This window comes from Morone saxatilis, unplaced genomic scaffold (assembly GCF_004916995.1).
Source record: "Morone saxatilis isolate NCDOM2014 unplaced genomic scaffold, NCSU_SB_2.0 Contig18, whole genome shotgun sequence".
Taxonomy (NCBI): Eukaryota; Metazoa; Chordata; class Actinopteri; family Moronidae; genus Morone; species Morone saxatilis.
This window is the reverse complement of record NW_023339740.1, coordinates 18,148,127-18,167,492: the sequence shown is the minus strand read 5'-3', so window position 1 is coordinate 18,167,492 and position 19,366 is coordinate 18,148,127. Positions and strand designations below refer to the sequence as shown.

The 19,366-nt window shown below is 39.4% G+C and overlaps 1 protein-coding gene across 2 annotated transcripts in view; it reads left to right on the top strand.

The window, feature by feature from the left end:
- The window catches only part of atg7 (ATG7 autophagy related 7 homolog (S. cerevisiae)), a 58,099-nt gene that overhangs the window by 23,719 nt on the left and 15,014 nt on the right, over positions 1 to 19,366 (top strand). For both annotated transcript variants that reach the window (XM_035662878.1, XM_035662877.1), the window contains exons 17-18: positions 4,588 to 4,668; positions 9,346 to 9,468. In XM_035662878.1, the coding sequence (XP_035518771.1) occupies positions 4,588 to 4,668; positions 9,346 to 9,468 (204 nt within the window). The remainder of the gene's footprint in view (positions 1 to 4,587; positions 4,669 to 9,345; positions 9,469 to 19,366) is intronic.

Genomic DNA, 19,366 nt, shown 5'->3' with positions numbered 1-19,366 from the left:
ATATCACATTCACCCATTCGCACACATACAAGGTGCTAATAATAGTTACACACACTCACATACTGGCAATGGCACAGCATTTGGCCAAAGACACTCCAACATTCAGAGGAAGGACAGTGGATGACTCGATCTACCTCCTGAGCCACAGTCGTCATTATTGAGGTCATAGTTAATGGTGGTGTTGCACTGGACTGCATTATATTAAACTGTGTTGGGAATATTCTTCCTGTTTCATGTTTGTAAATGGGTTTGGCAAAACATTAGAAACACCTCTCAATATAATGCAGTTCAATTCAACACAATTTGATATATAAATATATCTAATGATATAGTGTATATGTGTGTTTTGTACTCATTTTGCAAAGCGGTCTTCAAAGGCCTTAACAAACAACATTAAAACAGTGGCCGTACTTTATAGATAGGTAGCTTTAAATAAATAGAATAAATTGCATTTTTTAACTATTAGTGATAAATGAAAGCCATTATTAACAATAAATACATGTTACAGCATATGTAAAAGAATGCATAAAGCGGTACCGTTATTTCAGTGGCCTACACGAAAACAGGTAGGTTTAAATGCTGTTTTTCTAAATAAATGACAAGGTTACAGTCTCTGATGGATTCTGAAATTGTACCAGAGGAATCTTGAGGGAAAAGTGGCTGCTTGTTGCTTTTTGTTAAACCAGAACAGACAAGAGTGTATATCTTGCAATTGTGAAACCTTCAATGACATGTATAGGGTAACAAGTGGTGACAAGCTATTACATGAAATATTCAGCGAGGTCTTCCTGAAGGAGGCTGTAGTGTTGTTCATGTGTGACAACCTGCTCTTGGTTACGTATCTTATTTCAGCATTTTGAACAAGCTGCATTTCACCAAGGCTGTGATTTTTATAAGGGCACATAGCACAATAATCATCTCTAGAAGAGAGAGGCGCGTAGATGAGTATGTGCATTTGGCACATAAAGAATGGATTGTGTTAAACCCTAAATAAATGTGTAAAGTACACCTATATGATGTAGTGCTGCACAATGCAACAGCTCTGCAATAAATAAACCTTACTTAAAATGTTTGTTTGTTGAGATTAGTTGCTTGTGTCGCAACTCAGTTCTGTGGTACATTTGTAGCTATACTATAAGTATAAGTATAAGTATTACCCCAGTGCTACACCACTACAAATGTAAAAACTCAATTTGATAAAAAGTGTATTAAACTAGAATCGCATACCTAGAATCACATAACCTTGTACTGTCAGTTTATGCATGGAAATTTGTTAAATCCATACAATCCTGACATCCAACACCTCTCTGACAGCATTAGCAACAATTTGAAATGATTTAAGGATTCACAAAGGTGCTATTAATTGCACAACAGTTGATTTGTATTACACTGCATTGCACAGGGGTTTCTGTTCTGGTCATTTATTCTTCAGTCGATGAATTAGAAGAAGATAGACGTCTTTGTATTGTCTGACCAAAAGTATGAATGCCATTCATTGTGAGACGAAGACATTTTATGATATGCAAACTTTGGCTGCAGATATGCATGGCTTTGTATATTATCTATTGGAATGAAGAATATTCTGTCCTTTATTAGGCCATGGATAAAGCCCTGTGGCTCACCATAACAGACCATAACTAGATTTGTGCTGCTGTTGTGGAAACAAAATGAATTCAGTTTATAGGTCAAGGAGCTCAATAGTCAAGTTCATACCAACATAAGCTGGAAGCAGTGGGTCACTTAGCTCTTTATTGAGGCAGACAGAGCTCAATACATAATATATATCACATAGTGATAATCAGTGAGTTTGATGGTTAATAGTTCTGTGGAGAAGAAAAGAAAGTTCATTGTTCTGCTCTGTGTGTGTGTGTGTGTGTGCCTTTGTGTAGCCATTTTTCTATGATCTGTCCTTGCCCATCATTTTTATGCATAACCCTATTTCTGAGGATTTTTTTAGAGTGATGTAGGCCAAGGACAGTTATGTGGAGTGGCAACTGTGTGTCCATTTTTATAGCTGATTTCCCCAAAACTCTGGATGGGGATTAGATTGTATTTATAAACTAAGCGACTCATTTAAACGTCAATTAACCTACCACATTCCTAATAGTCAGTGTAATATATTGGTTGGTTTGATTGAAAAATGCATCTGTCAAAACACAAGTCTGAATATTAGGGAGGTCAGCGGTATGGCTCTCATTTTCTAGTGATTACTAAGAACCAAAACACAGATCACAGACAAAACAATCATAATATTTTTAAAGAATTAACAAAGGAGTTTTCAGTTGACCAAGACGTGAAGAAGAGCTCTATGAATAAATCATACAACTTTAGTTTGAAAAAGCCTATTTAAATGAATATTTTTCCAAGAATACTTTGCTGTATGAAAAATATTTTCAAAGCATAATGAGCATAATTGAAATTGAAATGATGCACTCTGGACTGGAGGGGTCACCAAATAGTACAAGACCAGATGATCTGCAGCTACCCAAACTGTGCCCTTTTGCCTACTGACTGTTGTATCACACACTCAAGCATCTCACCACCTCCATTTGCATCATCATAAGTATTCATCACCCTGAGAATTTGAATTTTTGCCATTTTCTTGACACCTCTGCTGCTCATGGCATTTTAACCAAATGATGCAGAGAAAAAATGGCATGCAAATGGGTTGTCTTATTTGTGTGTGTTCGTGTAGAGAGAGAGAGAGAGTGAAGGCGAGTGAATAAGATAATGATGACAAAGAGAGAGAAATATTGGGTAAATAATATGTAAATACTTTTGCGTGTGTTTGAAGATCTTTTCTGTGGTACCACAGTGACAACTTGTGGTGGTTTACAGAAACTACATGTTCTTCTTATTTTAGTGGCTTTAGTAGTACCTGCCAATATAGGACTCAGCATTTTTGAGTGCTGTAACCCTTTTTCTTTTGTAAATGGATAGCTTTTGACCCTGAAATTTGTTGTGTAGTCTTGACACTTTTGAAACTTTTCAAGCTCCATCCCTAAATCTCACAAAGCAGTGTTTTTCCCTGGGGGCATCTACAAGCAAGTACATAGGAAATGCTCTGCTTGTGCTGTGTTTCTGGGATAAATGTGTGTGTTTCTTAGCCAAAGTGCCTAATCAAATATAATAATCGTACATTAAGGGACAACAGAAGTATTTAGTGGGGTTAAAAAACTTAACGAGCTTGATTTCGAAGTACTATTTTACTCACACTCCCTAACACGAAGTCAAGTGTCAAAGTCAGGTGTTTGATGTTATATAGCTTATGATGGTCAGCAAATTACAAATTGCCTCAATTGTACAATCTGTACACCATGACACCCTCTTTAACTGTAGACGCATTTGGATAAAGAAAATAAACCCTTAAACAGGGGAAAAAGTGGAACAAGCCCGAGGAAGAGCAACAGAGGAGGGATCGCTCTTTCTTCCAGCATGGGGAGACATGTAATAGATGTCTTATATACAGAATAGACCAAAATAGCAAGATTTACAATATGGAAAATCAGGATGACAAAATTCTAGATAGCTTGTAAAAATATATAGGGATAATTATAATATAAGGCTGTTGTTCAGTTGGATTGAATTGAAAGATGAAGCATTATGCTTGATTATCAGTCAAACAGTGTGAGATGTACATCTTAACCCGATAACCCTACGTTAACATACAGCCTGGGCTAGTGCAAATGTAGCTTCATGTAGTGCAATTCAAATGGGGGTGCATGAAGATGTCATGGAGTTTGCACCCAAATATCCCAACCCAGAAGTAAAAGCTCTTTAATTTCCACCCGTGTTCACTTGCTGCACATCACTCAGTAATTGGTCACAAATGTTCGATATATTTGTCGGTTTTACCACAATATAATTATAGAGAGGAAGTCATTTCATGCTCTGGTCTATGTGCGTCACCAGAAAACATAATGGAGTTGAGCTTTTATTAAAAAAACAGGAGGATGTGGGTATAAGAGAGGAGGAGGGAAGTGATGAAAGGAATATATTGGTGATGAGTGGCGTTTCAACATGTGCTGCTAAAGAGTTGTGTGTGTGTGTGTGTGTGTGTGTATAGGGGTTCTTTAGACAGTAATCAAGGTAATTAGCCGTAATTACAGTAGCCATAAATAGGAGTGAAGGCTTTCAGCCATGAGAGATGTGCTGAAAATGTTTCACTAAAAAAAGACTGTAGCCTCTGTAGGCACCAGAGGGCGCTCTAGGCATAATTTTAAAATGTAGAAAACAGAAAGTCAAACTGTTTCAAAATTTTCAGCCAGCAGATTTAATGTTTATTACTTCACTACTGTTACATTTACATTTACATCTTACTAGGACTAAAGGTATCAAGGGAGCTTAACTTTTCTCACAAATGGAAAACTTTCTGTCCAGAAGGCAGTAATTTAACATTCAATAAACTCATATACTTCTTTTTTAACCATCAACATGTGTCTCCTATTTGTTAGATGCCTTTTTTGTGTCCAATTATAGTAAATTAGAAGTGTTTATAAATTGTATTAATATGGTTTTGAAAGCCCCCTCTTTTGAGTGCTGTTATGCAATTTTTCAGTTTTTGACGTGTTGATTCCTCTTCTACAGATCCGTGGTTTTCTTTCGAGGTTCGACAACGTCCTGCCTGCCAGCCTGGCCTTTGACAAATGCACTGCCTGCTCACCCATTGTAAGTAGCATATATATTGTTACTGAATAGTCCAAAATAGGTCATTTTAAATCTATTAACAGCATTTACTAACAAGACAGTGTTATACAGTAAACTCTAATTTGCTAGAAAGATTAAAACATAGCAGCAGATAGGCAGGTTAGATTAGATTCTGTTACTATGTAGCAACATTGTTTTCAAACACAAATTGCAGCCTTAGCAGAAATAGAGGGGATTCCCATCCCTCCCATTTCTACATTGTTAACTCAGTGGAGCTGTGTTGAAATGTTCCTTGAGGAATACTGAAGACACACACACACACACACACACACACACACACACACACAGAAAAGCTGGTAAAACCATATGGTAATAATCAGGCAGCAGTTGCTCATCGATGTCAGTGTCTGTCGTATGAGTGGAATTAGCTCCCACCACTGCAGTGTGTGTGTGCATGTGAAGATGGGTTGTTGAAGGGTCTGCATATTCCAAATCAGCCAAGTGGGGTGGGAGAAGTTGCCCCTGTGTGTTTTTACCGCATTGTAATTGGTCCATAGCCAGCTGGCCAATCATTGCTGCAGATGGCCCTGTGGTTAGCAGCGTCCAGCGATATGATTGGTTACATTAGTGTAAGGCCAGGAGGGGTGTGTGTGGGGGGGCACATCTTGGAGAGGGAGAAAGTTTAAAAAGGGAGAAAAGGCAAGATGGGGGGGGTAAAGAGAGGAAGTGCAGGGCTGAAGAAAGGGTGTTGTGATGAGTGTAGGGCTGGTTCACTCTCTCGCTCTCCCCTGATCTCAATGCAGTCTTTGTGTCTATAAAGAGGTCATAAAGCCCCAGATCTATCACTTTCATGTGAAGACGGAGCGAGGGAGACACAGGGAGGGAGAAACCAATGGGCTGAGTGGGGGAGGGAGTGGCTAGCTTGTAGTCTAAAAGTTTAAACTTTCTCCACCTACGCTGCTTCTGAAAAAAAAGTAAGAAGCTCCACCACATCTTAAGGTGTCATGTTTCTGCCTGTGTGACTGATGAGATTATTCGGTCTGCACGGAGGGTTCATTAGTTTTGATAGGGGTTGGGTAAAGCCTGTGTAGTCGGGAACAATGAACAACATGGGTTAAGAAAGACGATCCTTTGCTGAGGCAGGAATAAAGGTTATGTGGTGAAATTGTTGAATATGTTTTGGTTCTGTTAATCCCACCCACACACACATTTTCCCTCTCTGTTTTGCATTTGCTTATCTGCCTTTCACTCCTTTTCTTTTACCAGCCTACTCCTATTTCACCCTCTCCTCTGTCCTCTACCTTCTCTCTCTTCCTGTTCTCCCTCCCCCATATCTCTCGTCCCTTTGTGTGTCCCTCTGTCCATCTATCAGTCCGTTCACTGTAATGTGTGTGTGTGTGTGTGTGTTTGTGTGTGTGTGTGTGTGTGTCTGTCTTTGTCTTCTGTGAGTGTGTATGTGAGTGAGTGCATGTCTGTCTGTGTGTATTCCTGCCGCAGTCAGCTGTGTGCTGCCAGGTCACTATGGAAACAAAACAATTCAGCCCCTGTCTGGGCTGGAGCAGTTCCTGTAGAGTTGGGCCTTTTCACTCTGTGTGTGTGTGTGTGTGTGTGTGTGTGTGCGCGTATGCATTTCCTAACTCTTTCTGGGGCTGTAAGCCAATAAAACTACACGCCAGAGAGTAAATCAAAGCTGACGTGGCTTTGTCTTAAACTGTGCCAGACACCTCTTACTACAACTACTTGTACTAACACACTAACACTACCAAATATGCTACCACTATTAATAGCAAAAACATTTTTTACATTTGTAGTGAAAAGTCTTGACACTGAAATACACTGAACTGGGCACTCAGTGTTTCTCTTTAAAGGGTTTCCTTCCTTCTGAATCTCTGGAGCTGTTTTAAACTTAAAATAAATTGTCCTTGTGTCACAGATTGGAAAGATTAAAACCTGATTTTAGCGTGCAGGTACCTTTCTGTTGTGTTTTGTTGAATTTTGTATCCGGCACCTATCTCATTAAGGTTTTATAGATGTGAAAATTCTTGCTAAAGATTCAAATCTATCGATTATGTTACAGTGTTTAAATTTAAGCTGAGAATTTGATGCTTTTCTCTATTTTAAATTCAATGTTTGGGTTTTAGATTGTTAAACAAAACAAGCAATTAAAAGAGCTCACCTTGGGCTTCTGACCTTTTTATACACTAAATAATTTAAAACATAATTGATTTTATATCCCAATTGATAATATAAATAATCCCTAGTTGCAACCATAATGTATATCACAGTTATATTCATTTTCAGGTGAAGCCATTGCCAAGTTACAATGAGTTAGGAATGTTTTTCTTTCAGGAATCACACAATATTTCAAAAACACAGATTATTCTGTACTGTATGGTACTTGATAGCTTTAAGACAGCTTTAATAGTAACCTGTAATGCTGTTTACATTCATACCAGTGTAATTTATACAAATGTTAATATTAAATGTAGAATAAATAACCCATAACATTTTATTTCCTATGTGCTGTTTTTACGTGTACTGTAGACATGTAGGTGTATTACAGAAACCACATAGCGTTAACTACACACACTTTACGAGCTTTGCTTCCTGTTAAGTGTGCTGATGGTCCGGAATACCATAAGGCCTGAGTGGTTACTTAATGAGTCAGTATGGAGTTTGTGCATTTTTAAGGTATTTGTCTAACCTGGCTGGTTGACCGTACATGTTAACAGGGGAAGTCAAAGCAACTGAGTCACCAGGAACTGTTTACTCATAACACTGCTTGGTGTGCAGTCAGTGTCACATCATGGCAAAACCACTAACCAAGGACAGTAGTTGTGCATCTGTCAAAAAACATTCACCATTCTATTAAACCACTGTTGTATTCTGAAATCTTCCCTTGCTCTGCTTCTTAAATAAAAATGGGATGTATTTAAATCTATGTGACTGTCAGTGCAAAACGTCTTCTATATATTCTTTGAAAAACAGTCAACTATGTTCTTAAACCCCCTATGAGCCACCAGGACCACCCATTGTATGTTTGATATGTTTAAGGACGCACACACCCGCACACACAGATTAAAGTTGAAACTTTCAGTTAGTATACACATTATGGTTCCACAAACAACTTAAAAAGAAGAAGACATCAGCACTGTCAAATAAAGCAAGAGGGTGGAGATTGATGTAGCTCCATAAGGAATGAAAGAAAAGAAAGAAAGAAAATTTTCTTTATCAGGTGGTATGAACTATACAAGAAAGTAAAAGTGCTGTCACACTGCATTGTTTTACATCTTTATTAAAGAATCTCAAAATGCATGTAGTATTTGATGTAGTTGCTAACTTTTTGTCATAATAAAAAAATGTAGAGTCTGAAGCTTTCTAAACTAAAACTGTCCATGTGTCATGGTTGACGTTATCACATGATCCTCACAGTTATCATGTAGCTTTCTGTGTCGTGAGCAGCTATATTTCAGCAAAGTGGGTTTTGGCCGTTGGCGTCTCATGTAACGGATCCCATGGATGGAAGTGGAGAATCAAAGAAATAAAAGAGAAGGAAGGAAAGAAAAGAGAAATTGAAAAGATGAACGAGGGACAAGTCAGTGTGTATTGTGTGCGGTGTGTCTGGCACCAAGACTAGACGCCAGGTCAGTCTGCGAACACACACACACACACACATGTAGACATTGGTTCACACAGTGTGTTGATGTCTGAGGCAGAGGTAACTCTACACCTGAAGAGGAGGGTCTGTGGGCGTCCATGAAAGGCTTGGCCAAGCCTAGGAAGGTAGTCAAGAAGGCAGAGGATATGTGTGTGTGGGTGGTGTGTGTGCTGTCTGTGTTTTGAAAAGAAGGTGAACATACTTGAAGTCAGTACTGTTACAAGATGACGGTAAACATTTCAGCGTGGTGGTGTTACACAGGTTGTGCCTATGGAGCAGAGTAACACAGGTTTTTTTCCAAACCATTAAAAGATCATTATTGTCCTCTTTTGAGAGAATATTGCCTTTTGCCATCTCAGTGTTTTTAGTCCTGATGCATTAGCATGACTCAGCCTTCCACTTGTGTACGTCAGATTCAAAACTGACTGAAAGCATGTAATGTTTGGTGAAGAAAAACACTTTTAGAAATGTTTTGGACAAGGTGTAATATTAAAGTAAAGTGCTCCTCTTCACATTTATGTTGGGGAAGCTTTCTTACCCTTTGCAGTTTCAACTCCTGAGCACCTGACCAAATTTCTTTCCACCACAGGCTTTGGCTATTTACTCTTTCAGGTTAAGGAATCTTCAAGCACCTTTAAATCTATAACTCTGTGTAGAACAAATGTATAGCATTTATAGGCAGGCACCTCAGTAACAAACACAAAGGACCTCCATAAATACATGCAGTTGCTTATTTTTATTCTATTCTTTATTCTTTTCTGTTTTTGTCTTGTCAGTTACTCTTTATGGTCAAGGCCATTACAAAAGTGGTGGTTATGTGGGTCGACTGTTGTTGTTTACACATTGATTTCAATGAAAAATAGTATTAGACATAAGAAAAACATAGGCTTTACAATATGATACTCAACATGCACCTTGGACCAGTACAGTGATATAAATTGTGTGTAAAGTGTTTCAGTTATATAGACATTACATTTCCTGTTAAATCACCTGGAGATGTCTTTTGTTTATGTTCTGTTTTTTTTTTTTTTTTTGTCCAGGTCCTGGACAATTATGAGAGAGAGGGTTTCAACTTCCTGTCCAAGGTTTTTAATTCTTCCCACTCATTTCTGGAGGACCTGACAGGGCTGACGCTGTTGCATCAGGAGACACAGGCTGCAGAGGTAATTCACTCAAATTCACCTGCAAAAACCAGCACAGACACACACACACATACACAACCTGATGTGCTAAGGGAAACAGGCCTGGTGTCAACATGTAAATGGATAAAAACACAGTGTCACCCTCTTTTTTTTATGAGAGAGCTGAGTTCATGGAGGCCCTGGAGAAAGACTCACAGAGGCTAATCTTAACTATCAGACCATCTGAGCTGCATTCAGCAAGGGAGGAGAGCTGCTGACTTAGACAGGGGATATTGTTGGCTGGTAGAAGAAACACTTTAACCAACTTCTAAACCTTAATGACATGCACTTTGTGAAGGAGACAGAGGACTCGGGGGAAACCTTGTCCATCTTTCTGGCAGAGGTCACTAATAAACATAGAAAGCACAGCGGGGGCAAGTGGTTGAAATTTGCGATTGAGATGCTGGAGGCTCTGGATATTTTTTAATGTTATAGGTTATCAGTTCCCATTTTTAAAAAACGGAGCAGAGCATGTGCTCCAGTTATTGGAGTATCACACTGCTGCCTTCCTGGGAAATCTTTTAGCTGAAAATGAGGTTGTGGCTGATTGTGGAGCCGCAGATTCAGTCCTGGTTGTGGAACAATAGACCAGCTCTTCACTCCTGGAAAGATCCTGAATAGCTCACCAAAGTGTTTCTCCAGTTCTTTTTGTGATGGTTAGAATGTTTAGGAAGAGCTGAGGGATAGAGAGTGTCCACTTTGGTCATCTCAGGATTGCAATTCTGCTTTCTGCAGATGATGTAGGATGAAACCAAGTAGGCAAGTAACCTCCAAGTCTCAGACAATCATATTCAAAAATGGTGGAAATCATTTACCCACTTGAAGGGCTGTTGCTACCCCAGGTGATTTATCTTGGTTGTGTCCATTGGTGAGGGAATGAACAGTACGACAAGACAAATTGGTGCGGCACTGGGCATGTGAAAGACATATGTAGTGAAGAGGGAACTGAGCTTTAATATAAAACTTTTAGTTTGGCTGCCAATTCATGTGCCTATGGCCAAGACTTCAGGGTGGTAATAGAAAGAATCTGAGCAGAGTGAAGAGCTCTGACATCCAGAAGGAGCTGCTCCTTCACATTTAAATGCACCTATTACGGGTAGTTCTGGCCTCCTCGGGTAAGTTAGAGTGGTATCTGCGAATGCCTCAGGAGAAGTTGGGCATCCTGGCTAGGGAGAAAGGTTTCTGGGCATTCTTGCTTAGCCTGATGCAACCATGACCTGGACCTGAATAAGGAGTAGAAAATGGATGGCTGAGTAAGTTTTATGACCCTGGGAAATCCATACAAAATTCTTTATGTAGTTTCAAAACAACTTTCTGGAAACTAAGGCCTTTGTAAGAATTTAATTAGTAGGATTTCTCAAATTAAATGTTTAATAGCAGATATACTGTTTTACTTCAAAGGCAGAGATATTTTCCTTCTAATTATTCTGTCGCCATAGCAGCACACTGTAGATTTCTGTGGAACAACGAGCAGCATAAAGTTCCAACAAACATCCAGAATACTTGGTGGTGGTGGAATATGGGTGGTTTTCCTCAAGACTCCCCTCTGACATGAGACAGAGGGAGGGAGAGACAGAAAATGAGTGGGTGTGGGGTTGGGTCTGGTCCTGCCAAGCTGTGGGAAAATCCCACGTATTTTCTCCCCAACTCCTACACATAACACACAGATGGAGGAGGGGAGAAGAGAAAAGCAAGGGAGCAAGCGGGATATGAGGGAAAAGGGAGTGTAGATAAGAGAAACAGTGGAGGGAGAAAGGACAAGGAGAAGACAGACTGGAGAAAGAAGAGAAAGAAAGTTGTAAAAGGGAAGGAAAGCTGAAGCTAGAGAGGAAGAAAATAATTGAGGTTTTTTCCGTATTTCCCCATCGTCTTTCTTACTCTCTATCCCCCTGTCTTAAGCCTCCTTCCTTTCTCTCACTCTTTATCCCTTCCATCTCCTGCTATCAACCTTTACCTCATTCCCTATCGTTTCTTCTATCTCTTGCGATTGTTCCTTCCCTCTCGATTCTCCCCCCTCTCCCCGGTGAAGTGTGTTGAAGAGTCTGGCGTAGGTCCCTTTCTCTTCAATCAGAAGATGGAGAGATTGTTTTGATTGCTCAGCCCACTAGCGCCAGAAGTCTTAGCGCCTGTTTCCTGTATACAGATTAGCTATTCTGAAACTACTGCACTTGGAGGACGTCCCTTTAAGGGTTTTTTTTTTTCCCCAATTCCAGGAAGGGACAGAGGTTCTTCTCCCGCTCGTGAAAGCATATTATTACTTATTTCATGCGGGAACCCACTAGAAACAGGCCTGTGGCTCCGTTCGGGTCCATATTCCATATTTTAAGAAGTACTTGTCCGAAATTAGGGGTTTTAAGGGTCCTTAAAAGGTCTCTCCTGAGTCATCACTGGATGATGATTATCATTGGATGGTGATTATCACTTCCAGTAGCTTTTTTTAATGACCTAACTCTCTTGTAGAAGGTTTAAGTTTACCTAAATCGTGTAAAGAGAGCCCTTCATCATCACTAACAATGTTTGCATTTTTCTTGTGTCCCTTTGTTTACAAGTCAGACGTACTGTAGGTCTCTGATTTTTAAACTGTGTGTCAGTCCAGTGACTGATTAGGAACATAATAGAATTGGTCATATATTACAAAATGTTTGGGCATGGATTACAGTGGGCTTAAATAACTTATTATTTTTATTTTTACATTGTTATCTTTCCCTAAAGCATGGTACTGTACTGAATTCATTACAGGCTGTGTGTATCTGTGTGTGTTTTCGTGCGTTCAAGTGTATGTAACCATTCTAAACTATAATCTACGTCACCAGATAGCAGTACTATGTACTTATGGCCTATTTTAGGCGAGTTTGTAACCTGAGAACTACTTTTTATGCGGTCACCACAGGGTTTTGGGGGAGTTCAAGTTCGGTAAAAGTTTAGACTGACTGAAAGCTATGTGTGTGCGTGTCTTTGTGCGTGTGTGAGCATGCACAAATCAGTGTGAATGGCTTCTTTGTGAGATCAGTCCTATTGGGATTTCATACTCTGGTAGGAACATGTGTGGAAAATGTACTATAAATCTGACGTCTGGCAAATTAGTTACATGTTTTTGAAAGTTTGTTGAACATTTGTTTTAGTATGCAACACACTGTATCTATCCAGCCTCATGAGAGAAAATCAAACATTACAAACCATTTTTAAATATTTATAACATGATTTGTTCTTGTACTGGATTTTTCTCCTTTTACTGTACAATTTTGTATGACCAGTTTCTCCTTGTATACTGCAGTCTTTGTCACTGTTACCTCCACCACACTCAGAGTGTAAGGCCTCAGTATTCTTCAAACAATGTGCTTGTCAGATTGTCTAACGGGGTCAGAGGCCTCCTTACCGGTAACAACATTTTTTGTAACTTTCCAAAACAGATTATCTGAGACCTCCCAAGATAAATTGAGTTGTTTCAACAAATTTCACTTTAGTGGCTGTAGTAAATATGACTCAGTGATTTGTACGGGTTTTGGAAGGCACAGACAAATGATGTTGTCCTGCTGATGTGGGCATCAGGACAGAAAACGCTAATCAGGGAGAGAGGGGAGAGAGGGGAAAGAGGGGAGAGAGATCAGGGAGGCATTGTGATGCAGCCAGGAGGAGGCTATAGGAGGAGGCTATGACAGCAGGCTCCAAGTGTGGTCATTTGTAATAGGTATAAGCAATTTTCTAGGTATAAGCACGTTGGAGGACCTAGCTTGTTTGACGTATACTCAAGTCTTCAGGCTACCACATGTCACTGCTGATATACTGTTTCTCCAGCCATGCCTTTTTTCAGTTCCCTTTTCACTTGTCATGTGGTTGGTTTGCTAACCCAGTTTGGGAGTAGATTAGAACCAGGTTGGCCCATTCAGATTGACTCCCAAGGTACGTTCAACCTTTGTCACCGCGTTGGTCTAAAAGGGATATTAGAAGGGTTATCTGTCTTAATTTCAATTCACAACCATTTTGCGAACTGTGCTGTAGTGCATAAATGGGTTAGCATGTCAGAAGAGAGTATTGTATTGGCTGATTGGCCTTCCTGAATGTAACCTCACTGTAGAGGGCTGGGTTGAACAAATTCACACAAACACTCAAAGAGCCTGAAAGGAAATGAGTGTCTGTACTGTACAGGATGCTGTACCTCTCGCCCACCCACTGTCTTTGGCTTGGCAGATTAAGTTATATAAAATACTGTATATATTCATCCATACAGGCACATATAGGGGGCAGGCTAATCTGTATTATAAGATTTATTGTTCCTGGTTCTCTTAGGGAGAAACATAAAGTAGTTATAATCCAACTGTAAGATTTCAGCCTACCTATCAAATACCCTACCACTGTTGTTTAGGAAAAACATTGTCACCCATACCATGCTATTAAGTAAGTTTGTTTCAACAATTTAATACATCAGATAAGTGGATTTTATGAATGAGTGAGTGATTACTGTATTTTTCCCATTGCCACCATACTTGCTTTTATGTGATATCAAAGGAAGCCCAGAAGCCCATGATCGTTGCTCATTCTTCATACTGAATATTCCCGTCGTCATTTTCAGTAAGCAGTGCCATTTTCTTGCATGTAAATGTGTGTTCCCACACACAGTAATCTGTCTAAATGTGAATGCCCCATACAGAGGATGTGTGACCCTCTCAGCACAAAGGGTCTTTCTGCAGAGTTCATGTTCCACTCCCTTCCACCTACTCCAACCGGCACTGCCAGTAAGTCACAAGATAAAGACGTTTACGCTGAACTTAGAGAAGAATGTGTCACTTGTCACACTTTTTTGCTTGTTTTGGTTTGATCTTGTGACATGATTTTTTATGAGTCTCATTTGAATAAAGTGACGGCTACTCCTACAAAGTGATTAACACAAAATTGTAATATGTATGTCAAACTCAGCTAAACATTTTATTATTCAGTACAGGAGTTTCCTTTGAATGATGTGATTTTATCCCATTAAAACTGGGTAACGCAGAGAGAGTTTACGTATTTTGTGGATTTAGTTATGAAATAACACTTTTGAGGGTGTAACCTGTGTTTGGTCAACATCGTCCTCTCACTGTTGTATTTTGAAATGAAATCACTGTAAAATTACATCAATCCCTACTTAATAATATGGAACCTTCCTGGAAGTTTCCACATCCAGGACTCCTTGGGGTCTGAGGCCCCCAATTTGTTTTTTAGCTGATACTCAAGATATCCACGGCAACTTATCATGACTTCAGTGTCTTGCTCAAGAACAGGTCAATAAGACACATTTAGAGTATCAAACACATGATAATTAAGTTTCAGGGCAACCCTATTTGCTAAATGTTTTGCTCTGACATTGTTAAGATAACCTTTGTCTTGATAAAAATACTTGACACACTCCTCTTTTTGGCCTCATTCCAGCACACAAAGGCAGTGCTCAGTAAAATATAGACACCTGTGTTTCTCCAAATCTGTGTGTTTGGCTGTCTGATAACAGTCTGTACGCCATCAAAAGCCACAAATCATCACCTTGAGTCATGCAAAGCAGAGGCTACCCAACCACCCGCGCTCGGCCCTGCTCTGGCCTGTGCTTCCCTACGTAAAACAGTGTGCTGGTGATAAAGTTGATTTAGTTATGTTGGCTCATCACCCAGCAGCTTGGAAAACACACAAGTGCGAGCATGTACATACACAAACACACACAGTTACACAGACTCTCTCCTCTCACCAGTCACATTCTCTTTTCCTCTTTTCTCTGTCTCTCTCGCTTTCTCACCCCCACATAAACGCACACACACAAACTTGAGCGTCAGAGGGCCCCATGTATGTCAGAGCTTTATCCAAACACAGCTACGGTTGCTACATGCTACAATTATTACCAGATGGACTCGGGGAAAACATATTAAGTCTGCTTTTTCATTAGCACACTGCGCACCCTCCAGTGAGCCTGAGTGATGGAGAGAGACAGAGAGAGAGAGAGAGAAAAAATGGGGAAGAAGAGTGAGAAAGACATTTCAAAAGGTGTGATTAATTTCAAATCGCAAATGGTTGCGTACTTCCATTTTCCTCCCTTTATTTTAAAGTACCGTGAAATCAAAAATGATTTCTTGTGTTGCTTTGTTTTCAAAACAGCCAGTTTTATGTCTGTATATCAAAGTCCCACCCTTTTCTTCTTCCCAATCTTACTCTCGTGGGGGAGTATAAAGACATTTTGTGAAATTAACAGAATGCGGTCTGCCCCTCCAAAACGTACAACCTTACCTTTGGCACTAACACTAATTTATAAGCTATTATAGTCTATTTACAAAAAATTAATTTGTAAGCCATTTATCATAATGCCTAATGTTCATTGGTTACATCCTCAGAGATATCATTGTTAATTAAATCTCAACTAATGCTTGGATTAAACATGGAATATGAAGACGTCACCTTGGGCTTCTTAAATTGTGGTAAATTTTCACAATTCTATGTCATTTTATAGACGATTAAAAAATGAATCCATAAGTAAAACCATTACTAGCTGCAGCCTAAATATCCAACATATACATACAACAAAAACAAACATACAGTATGTTGCATTGCATATGCATGAGATGTGAACATGCCTCCTTTTCACTCTCTTCCCTTGCCCTGTAAATGGGTTTGATGTACAAGACAAGCTATTCTCAATTAGAGAGTGAAGGCTAATGTCACTCTAAAGTCTTCTGTGCCTTTTGAATTCTCAAATACAGTCCCTCTCAGCACTAATGTCCTGACCCGACATCTCATTTTTTCAAGCAGAAACATGTCAAACCACAGGATTTTGTATTCAGTTAAGCACACATTAAATTGCAGTTTTCATGTGTCAGTTTCCTGGAAAGAACTATATTTCAGCATTAGAGACCGGTGAAATACCATATATCATTTTGTTTCCTCACACACGTATGTCAGTGTCATCATGTATCACTGGTACTAAGCACGTGTGTCTTTATGTCCCATATGTATGACAGCTATGCCTACTTGACATCAAATGCACTGCTAATTATAAATGTGTGCTCTACTTGCAGGGATGCATGTCAGCTATGTACAGATACATCACACCTCCTATCCTTCCTCTCTGTGCATAGTTTCTCCCTCTACATATACATTCAGCACTATACATAGTTAGTCTAAATCTCCCTAGTTCGTTACAGGCTAAATTCAGGAGCTTTGTGTCAGTCAGTGGCTTGACTTCTAACCTTGCTTGCTAACCTTCCTAACCCTCTCCTGAGTGTTTGAAGGTTTTTCTCCGTTGTGGATGTGTGTAAATTTGGTAGTACAGATTCCTGGATATATTTTTGAATACTTACCTAACCTGACAACTGTCCTGACTCTTGAGTCTCCAGATTTTATACTAACTTCTTATAGTTATTATTCTCTTGTAAGATAGATAAGAGGTTTTACAAGGAAAGTGTCGGAGCAGGTACGACGGCTGCTGACCTCACCGGCGCCATCTTGTTTGGGTAAAGGTTTGCATGAATGTGATTCTGGTGGTCATAGTAGATAATGTCATTTTTTTAGTCCTCTTTGTCTTTTCATGCCTCTTTTTCAACTTTCTAGTGAATATTTCTTCATGAGCTATCTGTGGTAATATGGTAATAGAGTCATATGTTTCCATAGTATACACTCAAACTACATGTACACAAAGCCTTTCCTGGTGACCGCTGACAAACACATTCAAGCATGTTTCTGGCTTATCATTCCCTATAGGTAAAGTATTACTATTACTTGCAATTTGTAGTTAAAAATTATAATTGGCCTATATCTTGAAATAACAAAACATAGATTAGATGTTTTATATATCACCTCCTAAGTCTGTATTGCTCCTGAACAACAGAGGGTAGACAAATCATCTGTTAAATAACACACATTCTGTGTCGGGGCAGATTTTCACTTCGGTCAGGTGGGCCAGCTATGTCATCATTCCTTTAATCCCCTCCACCCTTTCTGTTTCGGTAGCTGAGGTAACATGAGCCTCAGAGTTAGCATAGCCGCTTAGTGTCCCCCTTATTACAGGTTGCTATCTTCAGCAAAATACCAGTCATATATAAATACCCAGGATGCATACAGTGCATATAAAACACACTAATATTTTAGAATGCAGTCAATGATGTATCCTGTTCTTTTGTCTCATTTCGTCACCATAAGAAACTCAATTTATACTATTTTTAACTCCGCTTCTCCCTGGATTTGTGACTTATTAGGTTACCTGTGCCCTACTTTTAGTTTTGCACTATATTTAAGTTTTTCATTTTTTTCCAACAGAGATTAAACAGATGAAGAGAGTAGTGTGTAGAATAGCAGGTGATAAGATCTGAACCTCTTTAGAAAGCACATTACTCCACTTCACAGGCTTACTACTTTGGTGGGCTGTATATTATTAATACACTTGTGCGCAGGGCTGGAGCTGGTGAAGAGGTGTACTGTAGGTGGGGGGCAAAGGGGAGGCATAGGCACCCAGGACAGCTGTCTCATGTCTTGAGCCCAAAGAGGTTTAATTCAGAATTATCAATCATTAGTCTTAGGGGAGTTATTTTCATACGTCATAAATAGGACCCATATAGCCAACTTTTCCCTCACTACATGGGAAAACTTATAGTGGCCCTGCTCCTATACATGGCCTCTCCTCCCCGGCGCCAGCCAGTCCAGAGTGAGGCCTTCTTCTGGCCTGGCAGCTGGCTGTATGCATGGGCAGACAGACAGATGACTGGGTTGCGACAGACTGAGTAGTAGTCTAGCCGTCCCTGTTTAGCTCCTACTCTTCTTCCTCTTCGGTAGCTTTTAACGTATCTGTGTCAGCATTGCACTTTTAGAAAGGACTTTCACCTCCGAAAGCTCCACTCACACATTATGAGGATAATTTTGCTACAGAGGCTTATCATCTTAAGTATGCAGCTCAATATGAGAATGCATTCTTTAATGTGGACATCATGATATAAAAGATAGAAATATATGCATTTTTAATGATCATCAACATTTTATATCCTGTGTGTCTCTCCACCATGAATTTGAGGGATTCCAAAATAGTTTCAGCCCCATAGCACCATGAATGGTTTGTTGGGGTTTGTATTTTAAGATTATTTGTGTTGTCTGACATTTTCTTGTTCTTCTGACAATGAAATGCAGAAAAACACAAAATTGTTCACTATTTATGACAATGGAACAAGACTAAATTCATAATTTTAGTCAATTGCCTAGCACTGTAGTTCTCACAACAAACTGTGTGTTCAGACAAAACATCCCTAGTGTTAAAAAAAATCCAAGGGCTCTGTTGATAAGGGCATGTTGTTACAGGTACCGGTGTGAAGTGTGTTCCAGTAATCCTTGGTTGAGAAATAGCTGATTTTTAAGGCTTATCAGATGGTAAAAAACTGGACTATAGTTTACAATACTATGAGGAGGGATTTTATGACTCTGGGAAATTGTCATGCTGACATTAATTATATCATTTATATGATAATCAAGAATGTGCACTTATTTGATTTGCCAATGCAGTGCCTTTCCGGATGACTTCCCATTGCGGTAAAAGATGAGCCAGTTTCAACTTTTTTGCCGTGCAACCCTGCGAGTCCTCTGCAGCCACGCGGCTGCTGTGCCAACCCAGTGGTCTCATTGAAATAAATGAGGCTGCATTTACGCAGTGCTGTTGACTAAATTACTTTAATACTTGAACGCCAAGCATATTGTGTACCAAGGTGTACAAAGACATGACATGAAGGTAGCATAACATATAATAATCCCATCTTCCTTTGTCAGTAGAACTGGTATTTGACATTGTCTTTATATATAAGTAATATTTCAGTTGAAGAAGATTTTAAGCAAATTAAAATGTGTATTTCGTGAATAGATGGAGTTTTAGTTCAGTTTTACTGAAGAA